Raw genomic sequence first — 12,292 nt, forward strand, 5'->3', positions numbered from 1 at the left:
ATGAAACTAGTGTTTTGCTTTCTCATTAAAATACAGAAAAATGTTTGATACAATACTATGTCGTACAAATGCAGTTGAGTGTTTAGGCCCCAAGCAGGCCTGAAACAGTCCCTGAAGCTTTGAGTATTATTAGTTTTTCATTATTACTGTCACAATTTGGAAAAATGTTGTTTATACTCAATCTATGGAACACAACTTTACATAGCTACTTGAAAAAAGAACAAAATTTCTTTTTGTACAATACTCTTGCTGTACACAGACTTTATGTCGTATTGTTTAAGTGCTGGGGAGGGGATAAAGTAAAAAAAAAGATGCTCCAAAAAAAAATTTTTAAAAAATTGGGTCCTGAAACTTCAACATGATTCTCAAGGCTTAAGAAACAAATGAAAAGGGGGCCTGGGGGGGTGGAGAGAGGCTACATCACCCACACACATGCTTGTAAAAATGGAATTAAGCGAGGGGAGCAGGTTATTTGCCTGCTGAGGAGCTCACTGCTTCCTCGTGCCTCGGGCTGCTCCGTGGCCTGGCTCAGTCGGTCACAGCTTGAGCTGCTGTCCCAAGGGTGGCTTCTGCACAGCCAGCCAGCTGCTGTCCCCACCGCCGGCCGCGTGCCACAGCGGTGGCAGACCCATCTCGGCAAACGGCCGGGCTCCAAGTGAACGGGAGAACCCCGCATCCAAAACCCACAGCGGGGGACAGGGCTTATCCCCGACCATGCCCTTCTCACTAAGGGAGCTAAATATAGCTTTGAAAATCTGGACGTGATGGGTCCGGAGCCAGCCGGCAGCAAGGGGAGCCTGCTCGGGCTGCAGCCTAAGCCAGCGTGGGATGCAGCTCAGCCTGAGGACGGTTGGAGGGAACGTAAAGGCAGGGTGAAAGTGCCGAGGAACTAATCTTGCACGGCTGTCCCTGGGCCCTGCTGAGACTTGCTCTGAGAAAAAAGGAGATGGCAAGGCATTCCCTGTCCTCCCCAAAGACTATTTTGGGGACATTCTCAGGGGCGTTTGGCAAGGAATCAAGGAGAAAAGAATTCAGTATATATTCAAAATGTGGAAGTGCTAAAGACACTAAAAACCCACCTAACCCCCCCCCCCCCCCCCAAGAAGACAGCGCATCTCAGCACAATTAGAAAAAAAACAGAAGTCCATACTCCCCTGTCCCGCTCCACCGCTCGCAGGCGTCCGGGAGCAAGCGGACAGTGGCACTGGGAGAAGCACACTGGGGCGCAGCGGGCGAGAGGGGCGAGCGTGTTCCCTGTAAGGTGACACCAGGCCAAGGCTCAGCGCCTTTCAGTTGTCTATTGCTTGGAGCCTGGATTCCAGTTTCCTCAGTTAATTCAGCTGACCCAAAAACTTCTTATGGACTAGTCTACCTTAACAAAAAAAAGAAAAAAAACAAACAAAAAATACCCAATAGAAAAAGAAGCTTATATTTCTTTGTTTTAGTCAAACATGCTCACTTTTTTCTTTTTTTTTTCTTTTTTCTTTTTTGGTCGAAACTTAAAAAAATTGGTTTTGTTTTTTTAAAAAAGACAAAACGTGAAGTTTGGTAAACCTTACGCATAGACACTATACTGGTTTGAGTGGAAAAAAAAAATTTAAAAACACAAGTGTAAACCTTACTCAATTCAGAAGGGATGATTCTACTGGCTGTGAATTTTTACCACCACAGTCACGGGAGGCTTGAAATAAGCCATAGCTTTCCACAAGGTCACGCCAACAAAGTCAAGGGGGCCAAGAATCGGTGGGCTAAGTTCTCTGTCTTCTCTCCTAAACCAATAGCAGCTGTTGGCTGTGATGTCTTATGCAGATGTTGCAAGAACATTTTGTTTCTTTTTCTTTTCATTTTTCTTTTTTTTTTTTTGTGTGCGTGTGTTAAATTGTCTAAAAGGGAGGATATGAAACACTTTGGTTTGCTTTTTCCTCCTCTCCCCCACCTTATTGCACTCTGGATTCTAGTAAATTATAGGCTGCTATGCCCTCACCCTCTGTCCTGCCAGGTGTTTACAGACTGACCCAGATGTGCTGGGGGAGTGGAAGATGAGGGGGACATTTTCCCCTCCCCATAGTATCCAGATTCAATAAACAAAGCTGGAAAGGGCCCAAAAAGCTCAGAGAAGTTTTCTTCTTTTATCTAAAAGTGACTACAAACAGCCAAGAGACTGCGAATGAGCCAGTCCAAGCAGCCAGCACAGCCTCTGGCTCAACGTACTTTGTCTTTGGCCGAGCTTTGCTTTAACATTTCTCTAGATGACTTTTGATGGAAGGACGGGGTGGTAAAAATCCCTCAACTTTAATTTAGCTTCTACTTTTATACATTTAGTTACTTACAATAAGAGAAAAAAAAATGCCTAATCTTTCACTAACCATCTTATTGTTCTCATGAATTCAAGAGGTAGCAAAGGTAATGAGTCTGTCCACACAGACTCACTCTTTAGTGAGGGAGGAAAGCTAAAAACATACACACACACAAAAAATAAAATAAAAAAAATAATAAAAAAGTACCTAAGGAACTTGTAGCAAGTCCAGCCTACATCAAACCCCCTCCCCACCCACCCACCCTAGAATTAACCTCAGACCTTCCAGTTCAAACATTCACATAAACGTTACAATGGTTTTTCCTTTAATAAAACAAGTACCTCTAAGCAAAGAATATTCATACGAAACTACTAGAAAAGTAAAGACGACCCCCTGCTCACTGAAAGAAATTCCCAGGGCATCCAGTCCCTGTTCAGTCATGGGTAAGGCAGAAGAGGTTTGTGTGTTTTGTGGGAAAAGATGGCGTGTGGTCACGGATGTGTGCCAAGAATAAAGATCAAAACAAAAGAGGGAGGGATGGTGAGGGAGGCATCGCCATTTCTTGAAGTACTCTGGCTGGTGCGCACCTAGGTGGACTGCTCTCCCCACCATCGCCAGCCCAGGGGAGGGGTGGTGGCTTCCACCACTGCTACGGCTTTCCCACAGTATCTGAAGGGGCTGCCAACCCTGTGAGGTGGTCCACAGACACAGCTTCTGCACTTGTGAATGCAGTGCTAGGTTATCTCACAGCCACTTAGGCCACAGAAAAGGTGTACTTTATTTTCTTTCTAATGGCAAGAAATGCCTCTGCTGAGTTTGGTTTTAAGAGAGGAGGTGAGTAGGGTGGCAGTAACATGAAGGGAACAGGCAGGGAGCAGGGAGAGGCTGAAAGTTCCCCATGGTCCCCCTACATGCTCCAGATAATCAATATGACAATGAAGTCGATGTGTGCAAAAAGAAGTGGCATTTCTTGCCAGATCACCAAGATTTGGAGGGAGAGTTAGACTAAATGCATCAGCTTGGCTGTGGACCTTTCTTTTCTTAAAAAAAGGGAAAAAAGGAACTTTTTTTTTTAAATGTTAAAGCTACATTTGTTTAGGCCTCCCATGACTGAACAGAGTATGGGGAGTTGCCCCCTTTTTTGTTTTGTTTTTTTTTTTTCTTTTTTCTTTTTTTTTAAGCAGCAAGTCTACAGAAAGGTAAATCACTGCGGATGGGCTCGAAGCTCATTCTGGAGTCTTTGGCTTATGTGGGAGAGGTATGCATTCGCAGGTGGCTGATCAGATTGCGCTGCTGGGTGAATTTCCCACCACACAGTTGACATTCGTAAGGTTTTTCTCCTGAGTGGACACGCATATGCTCTGTCAGTCGGTACTGCCGGGTAAAGCGCATCCCGCATTCCTCGCAAGCAAAGGGCTTGAGCCCTAAGTGGCTGCGCATGTGCCGTGTCATGGTGCCCCGCTGCGTGAACATCTTGCCGCAGATGTTGCAAGGGAAGGGCCGCGTCAGCCAGTGAGTCTTCTCATGCTGCCGCAGCGTGGCTGGATCCTTGTAGCTCTTCTCACACACTGAACATTTGAAGGGTCGGGACTCCGCGGAGTAAGACTGGTTGGGGTTGGACAAATCCTCGGCTTCATCCTTGCCACCGTACGTGCCTTCCTCCTTGATGTAAAGGTCTTCCTCAGTGTGCGTCTCCACGTGGGCGTTCAGCTGCTCGGAGCTGGGGAAGCCTTTGCCACAGGGGATACAGACATACAGGTTGTCACCGTAGGCCACTGGCTCAAACCCCTCCTGCCGGTAGACATAGTTGGCACTAGTATGCCCGCCGCTCTCACTCTCGCTCTGGCCACTGTCATCACTGTTCTCCTTACCATTTTCCACCTCCTCCTTGCACGGGTAGGGTAGGTCTGCGCCGTAGGCCCCAGCCAGACTCCGCTCCACGGACTTGGACAAGGGCCCCAGCAGGATACCATTGGGCAGCCCTTCACCCTCGTCCCTGTCTTTGCCCCCCTCCTTTCGGTCAAAGGCATTGTCTTTCTTGATCCACTCCTTCTTGCGGGACGAGTGCCGGAGGCCCTTCCGCTGGCTGCTCTCCGTCAACGAGTGGTGGCACTCTTCGCTCAGATCCATCTCCATGGGGTCGCTGCTGTCCGCCATGCTGTGAGGGGCTCCGACTCCAGACTCGTCGAACGATGAGGCACTGTTGGCTGCGGGGGCTGAGGCAGATTGGGGAGAGCCGTGCTGGCTTTCGCTGTGCAGCGTGTCATCGTGGGAGGCTGCAACAGGGAGCGATGGGCTTTTTTTGGACAGGTCGAGGCCTAGCTCCTGGTCGCCGGTGCTCCCATTTGCACTGCTGCCCCCACCGCCATTCTTACTGGCTCCCCTGCTTAAGGAGTGACAGTTCTCTTGGTTGGAGCTGCTGATGAAGACCTCATCATCGGAGAGCTTTCCCTTTGACAGCTCCTTTGAGTGCGAGCCCTTCAACCCCTCATTTGACCCTGAATAGCGAGCTTGGATGACCGAAGCAGTGGAAAGTCTCTGACTCCTGGCAGATCTCCCGACACCAAGGCCACCAGCCTTGCCAGCAAAGGACTTGCCGTTCCGCTTCAGCTTCTTTCTGCAGAGAGCTGCCAGGTCGTGCAGTTGGAGGTAGCTTGCTGCGGTGAGGAGAGCATTAAAGTTCTGTTCACCGGGCTGGTCAGTCGTTAAGAGCTTACCAGTATAAATAAAGTCCAAGATCTGCCGGAACACGGTGGGGTTCACCATGTCCGTGTCTAAGTTAATCAGGTTGTCATGCAGGACAAGGGATTTGAAATACATGCTGCTGGCTGCCAGGATGTTCTTATGGGCACGAAACAGGGCATTTTCTACCACAATGATCACATCACAGAGGAAACCTTTGGCTCGTTGCTGGTTCAGCTGCAGTAGCAGTTGTTTGGCATGATTTGGCAGTTCCATCTCCACCTTCTCTTCCTTTCACCTTCACCTTACCACCTGCAAAACAGGAGGATGAGAGGTGTGAGCCTGCTGTTTCCACTCGAACAAGTCTACATTTAATAGACTGGCTTAACAAGGTGCAGTCTATGTTAGGCTTGACACTGACTGAGGAGCTCGGGGTATGTTCAGCCCTGCAAACTGTGATCGTGCTTGGAATACAGAGAGAAGTATTCCTCATGCTAAGATTTGATTCAAGTCTTTCAAGATTTGCAAATATCTTTTTACAAAAGCAATTGTCATTGGCTGGAATTACCATTCAAAAGACACCAGCAGGAAAACAACAGTTAGGTACAGGGGAGAGCTGTTTCCCTCTTCTGATAGAAATCTGAAGGGAAGATGGGGAGCAAGAAAAAAAGGAAGAAAAAAGAAGCATCTATTTTACTGCCATTTGCATATCTGAGCATGTAGAATAATTAGCATAAGCTGCAGCTTCCCTGCTTTAACATGTAGTTTGTTTCGTGGCTCTTACATGTTGAAATCTTACAACACCCAGCTGCTCTGGGGTTGAGAAAATGACGTATAGGAACTAAATCCATTGAAGATGGAATTAATCACACTGAGGTGTGAATGGGAAATCTCCTTGAGAGTATGAAAGGCTGCTTTCAAAACCACCCTCTGGCAATGTCCATATCCCAGTCCATTGGCATGAAGGGCCAGAATCAACCCTGAAGTGGCTGAAATTCAGGATGTGAGCTAGCAAAGTGCCACCAAATGTCTTCAACAATCTGAAACCATTTTCTTAAGGTAACTCTGCCCTGCCTTTAGTTTTGAAGGAGTTTTGTTTAAGCTGATAGAGTCAAGTACCTCTGTGTAGTTCATGTATTTCACAACCAGTATTCACTAAGCATTTTAGTTTAGACACTTATATTGGCTTTCCCAGTAGTATGGGCTCTCTGAAATACCTAGTTTGCGGCAAATCAGAACTAATTGCAATTGCATGTTTCGTAGATACTACAATACATAAGAATTAGAATTTACATCTGGGGCTGCATTCAGGAATTGAAGATAAATTTTTAACTTTATTTCTTGAGTGTTTTGTTTGAAAGTGCCAACTACTACTTGTAATGGGCATTTATCTGTTAAAGTTGATTTAAAATAATTTCTGAGGTTCAAATGTAGGAATTAAATACCAAACATACAACAGCCATCTTTAGCCTCCTCCTTCCTTCCTTCCTTCCTTTCCCAGTTCATCATCTTATTGAAACAGATTTCTTTTACCAAAGGAGGAGTAGGCCACAAGTCCATAGAAATGAAGAGCTTAAATTTTCTCTTAAATTCATCATTAGTTAATGTTTTTATTGCGTGAGTCCCATTACCACATTCTGTCCCATCAGATTTCAAATGATGAAGCATCAGACTGCATTGTCTTGCCTCTGAGTCAAGTATGTGTACACAAGAAAAATAAATAAGGAGTGATACTGTCAATATTAAAAATAACCTCCCTCAAACCTGATTCTCACTAACTGGTGATAAATAGAAAGATTTAATTTGGCAGAAAGGTGGTGAATTTACATCATCCACAACAAAAAGATTTTTCTGTATGAAAAAAGTTACCAAAAAGTAAACTAACGCAATTTTCCCTCCAATGTTGCTGCCTGACTAGCCTGGTACTTATGCTTTTACCAACAGATCTGCCAAGCGGGTGCCTACCTTCTGCCGCAGGATACCTTTCTTCACTTGGTTAGGTGGTAAGCCTGGTACTTGGTTACGCATTTGGTAGAATTTTGTGGCCCCTGCTCAGTGTACCAGCATCTAATTCAGCATCGACGCAGATCTCAGTGGCTCGTCACCTTGACCCACAACTAAATGGCTGCTCTGCTTTTTTGTTCTAGATAGTTTCAGCAATGGCTGGGAACCCAAGAAGACTGTGGATTCACCACTGTGCCTTTGTGCATATTAATGTTGTTCCTAGAGGTGGCTGGCTTTAGAAAGGGTGGCAGCCAAAAGGGGGAAATACAGGCTTGCCATGGTGCTAGCCAGTTATTTCTTCACCATCGATAGCATTTCTGTCACAGAAGCTCACCCTGCTGCATCACAAAAAGGTGACAGAGACAGGGATTACCACCACTGAACAGTGTTGAGCACTTTAAAAACAAGTTGTGCTGTAATTAGTTACATCAGAGTTGCAGCACGCAGGCAGTGTGTCTGGTTCTAGTGGCTTGCTTCCAGAATTGCTGATTAAGAGGAAGAAGCAACAGCACAGAGGCACCAAATACCCACTTTTATCTAGCCAGGCCAGTAAAAGTACTTGCTTCTGGGTCACCAAGATATATTGGTAGGGAAGGACAAAAACATGGTTTGCAGCATAACACAGCATCTATATATATAAATGCATCCTGCTCAAGAATAGCAAGAGACAGGCTACTGCTACACTATTTTCACTACAAACATAATGGTGCTATTCCATGCATATTACACACAAAATCCCTGGATATGATTTTTAAGTGTTCCATAAAGGACAAATATGGAAAAGGAAACAGCACAGCCAATATTTTTTGTCTAAACAGATCAATTAAAACAAAGTATGTTACTGAAGTAAAAGCAAGCTTATTTCCCATTGATGTGACACTTGAAGCAGAAGGCTAGAAATCTCTGTATACATGTTTGTCTAAGCCGTTGCAAAGAGCCAAGGCTTGCTGCAGCTACTAATGGGAAATATTTTTAGAATTTACTTCTTTTTTTTTTTTCTTTCTGCCTTAAATGATATTGAAACCAGGTAATGAGCCTGCAGGGAAAGCCCTGAAAACAAGGGCAGAATTATAGTTCTGGTTTTTACTGACCTTCATGAGGAAGATAATGTTATTATTAAACCTCAGTATGTTCTGCAGCGTAAAAATTAGCATAGTACAAGTTGTTTAAATTACCTCTGTTTATCTCATGTCAAATTTTACAGAAGTATTCACATTCAGTAGGACAAAAGTATGAGGTAGGTTATTACCTTTAGTAGATTTTCAAAGGAGCGGTGAGGTTTAAGCACTGTCACACTGTCTATCAAATGTGAATTTTTTAGCTGAAGTCTAACATGGATTTAGCAACCCCGACAAAATGAATATAACAGAACAAAGCAGCAAAACCTTCAGCCAAGTTTAGAGCCCCATGTTTAAAATTTTGCCGGAATTGCCCACCGAGGGCTTTTACCAGGACAGCAACATAGGTTAGGGAACACAGCTTTGACTGCCATGTCTTTGTTGACAAAAGCTTTATAGCATCAGTCTGGCTTGTGTATCTTGTGCAGTCCTGAACAAAAATAAATCCATTCCAGGTATTTTCCAGAGCTCACCAGTTACAAACCCTTCTTTAGCAATGATGCATTTCAGAGGTGGGGGAAGAGAGGTGTGTTGGAAAACTTGTTAGGGAAAGAGAAGCAGGTATTATTCCTTAATCTATGACATTCCTAAGATCTCACTTTTAGCTGAAAGCATGGGACCAAAGACAACTACGAGGTTAAGTCCAGTATAAAAGTTAGCAGATCTTCCCAAACAAATGGCAGGTGCAGCCTTACAAAGGCCTTGCTATCCATTAGTTTGCAGAGACTGGCTCTTAACAAACCCTGAACATTTGGATAACATCATTACCACCAATAATGACAACAGAAGTTCCCAAAAGCCCTGAAAAATCACAGTGGTTTATAGTTCTTGTATCTCAGTATAATTCTGAAGAACCCTTCATTTTCTGTTTTCTGCAAAAAGATAGAAAAAACATACTCCCAGTTCAGAGGAACCCTGGCTTAGAAAAGGCTCAGATGAATTTCTAATAAAAAAACCAAACTCCAGACCTCAAGAATATGTAGATGTCTCACTGGGGCCACAGTCTTTTATCACTGCATTTGGTGTACAAAATTTCACTATGCATTTAAAACAGGATCACAGAAGGCTTTGGACAAATAGCATTAGAGATGGTCTGTTTTCAGATTCAGGTTGCTTCCTAGTCATTCAAGACACATAGGTTTCAGAGCAATGAGGCTGTTCAAATATTCTTGTGCAAGTAGGGAATGAAGCAAGACTGAGGCTCTCCACTACCTCCACCACATCCATGACACTGAGACACAGCACATGCAAAGACATGAAAAATACAGGGCACAAATCACAGAATACAGTAATGCTGCAAGCAGATGCCACACATCAAACAAAGCTTTGCAAGCTAAGAGCCGATAGCGTCTTCATAAGCAGTATCGCTCAATGAGCTGGGTAACTGCAAGCTGCTAAGCCCAGCCTGGGGCACACTGTGATCCCATGGGCATGAAGGTGTGCAGAACACACAGACTGCTCTAGGAGCTGTGCTGCTCTTACTACAAAGCAGGAAAAACTTAATTTTCTCTCGATTTCCACAAAGACTCTGGACATCGCAGAAAATGAGATTGCCAAAGTACAGGAGAAGAGGAATCCCTTCACCCCTCCAAATAGTATAAAATCTACATATCACTACAGATTTGATTCGCTTTAATATCACTAAATCTCTGCCTTAAAGTACTTGCTGAATGAACGCTAAACGTGTTATCTTAGCAACCTCTGGCAGGAGATATTTGATTTCATCTCTGAGTTGTAGATTGCAGCATATGAGTATTGTTTACCTTTTAAGAAGCAACACCAGTGAAGCAAAGAATCAATCAAAAACAGATCTAAGGAATCACTCATTTCACGCAGAGGATTTGTGGATGGATGAGAAGGCTAGCCACCAAGCACCTGAACAGTGAACTAACAGTACTGCAGACAAAAACCAACAAACAGGTTAGATGTGATATATCAAATCAGATGCTGTTAAAGCATTAGCCTACTGTGCATGTTACAATATAGCTAGCAAAAGACAGTGGCCTGCTTACTTATTTCTCCACCTTCCCAAGCACTTGTGCTGCACGGAGCAGACACTGCAGCAGTGAGTATGGGGAAGAACAAGGCAAAATTAAATCAATTGTGTCCTACATTGCTCTTTCCCACCAATTTACTTCTGACATTAAAAGTGCTGTGTCCAGGTGCTACTGGGATCAATGTGAAACTGAAACAGATGACTTCTGCACCCTTCAGGTTCAGGTGAACTAACTTTTTTAAAGCACTTGAAGACCCCCCTGGGAAGAGTGCTTTCCTGTTGCTCACTGGCTCATCTGACCTTCCTCTCCCCACATCCCAACAGAACCTATTTCCAAGGACTCTCCTGAGGTATGGGAGAAGTGGGCTTCTGTGGCCGCTAGCCTTCCCCGCAGGAGCTGCAGCTAGCAGGTCATTAGCCCATGCCTTGTAAAGGTATTCACATTCCAGGGCAACAGAGGCATAGGAAGGAATGCAGGAACTGTGTTAGCCTAAACGGTCCCCTATCCCCAGCCCCTGTGAGCAGGCAGACAGCAGAACTCAGAAGCAGAGGGAAGAAAGTGCATTCTCATCATCAGCAGTGGAGCAGCAAAAGCTCTGTGAGGTGGGCTCAAGCAGAAAACAGAATGCAGAACCCTTGTTTTTCTCACAGGAATATCTCTCACTTCAGAATAGGTAAGACCGACATGTCAGGTTACTCAGGGAGAGGTCTGCAGAGCTGGGGAAGGGAGAGAAAGCAACATGCAGGACAGAGGAGGATGTGCAGCTGATGTTGCAGGTGTGGACATGGAAAGGAGAAGGAGAACAGAGGATCATTTTGCATATCAGCAAACTTGAAGTGGCCCTTGTTTAGTTTGTTACATTCCAGTTAGTGCCAGGCAGAACTCCCCTCCCAGCTCCCTGAAGCAGCTCTTGCAGGACTCCCACAGAAATGGTATCGCTTTGCTTGTGGACACAAGCACTTGTTGGGTACCTCTGCAGCAATGTTTGGACATTAGGTACGTGGGCAATACATGCTCAACTGCTACCAGCTCCTGGCCCAAAAAGGAGAGAAGAAAAAGAGTCAGATGATTTCCCAGTCCCCATCTCTTTCCTGTTCTAGAATAACAATGAAAGCCTGACATGGCTAGGCCCTTCTCTACTGCATAGCAAACTGCCCAGGGAAGGGGAATCTCCATGGGTGGAAAAGGTAGGGGCCTTGTGTGCATGAAAGCACTAACATCAGGAGAGCGAAGTGATTTCCAGTCAGCGCAAGGCTGCAGCAAAGCAGGAATACCTTGCTATACAAGCTGAGACTACGAGCAGTAGAATGCAGATTAACCACTTGGTTGCCGCTTACCATGCCAGGTACATTGGGCTAAAGGCACCTCCATCCAGTGCTGCCCGACGTGCCAGGTACATCCCATGATGTTCCATTGAAATCACAACAGGCCATCAATAGAACGTGGCTGCACGGATGCAGAATGGAGAACCAGCAGGGACGCTGTTAAATGCAATTAAAAAACTGCAATCAAAATTGAAACGTACATTTTAAAATGGCCACCTGCCTTAAATATGTAACTACTAGAACAACCTCCCCTCCACCCATCTCCCCAGAACTGCTGAACTGCAACAGCAACAGAGCAGAAGGCCTCTGCAAGTTTCTTGATGACTCTCTCTGGCCACCACCATTCAGGACTCCCAATGGCACTGAGCTTCAGGGGCACCAGCCCACGTATATCCAAAACCAGCAGATCCCAGGATGTCTGTACCAACTTCCTTCTGCCCAGAAATTCAGGCAACTAAATGTAACCATTTAGAAATGCCTCTATGACGAGAAAAGCCTGGCGCCAGAGCTTCATAGTCTCATTCCCCACACAGTACAGGCAATGGAAGAAACACTTAAATGCTGATCTTCTGTATTGTCCTCATTTCCCTGTCCCCCTTCCCAAGCCTTTGAAATGCTGCTCTTCTAGAGATGTTATGGCATTGAGCCAGCCTGGGTCCCTTGGTTTTTGTTACATCTGTGGAGCAAGATGGGAAAAGAAAATACTTTATACTCTCTCCTATTTATAATGATGCTTCACTGATAATTTAATTAATTTCTTGGAGACTGGAGATCAAGTTGATTCATGGTGAACTGCAGCTGGTTTGAGAGTTGCAAAACTTAACATCTATAGTTCCACCCTTCTCTGCCCAAAGGAAAAAAGCAAAAAC

General features: G+C 45.0%; 1 protein-coding gene across 1 annotated transcript; it reads right to left on the reverse strand.

Annotated features, from left to right (window-relative positions):
• Window positions 1-2,576: 2,576 nt before the first annotated feature.
• HIC2 (HIC ZBTB transcriptional repressor 2) lies at window positions 2,577-11,569 on the reverse strand. The gene is made up of 2 exons (XM_009940567.2): window positions 11,436-11,569; window positions 2,577-5,291 (listed from the first exon to the last, which is right to left on the reverse strand). Exon 2 carries the CDS (start codon window positions 5,253-5,255, stop codon window positions 3,543-3,545), a length of 1,713 nt encoding a protein of 570 aa, XP_009938869.1. The 5' UTR covers window positions 5,256-5,291; window positions 11,436-11,569; the 3' UTR covers window positions 2,577-3,542.
• Between the last annotated feature and the right edge of the window lie 723 nt (window positions 11,570-12,292).

Source organism: Opisthocomus hoazin, chromosome 13 (genome assembly GCF_030867145.1).
Source record: "Opisthocomus hoazin isolate bOpiHoa1 chromosome 13, bOpiHoa1.hap1, whole genome shotgun sequence".
Taxonomy (NCBI): domain Eukaryota; kingdom Metazoa; phylum Chordata; class Aves; order Opisthocomiformes; family Opisthocomidae; genus Opisthocomus; species Opisthocomus hoazin.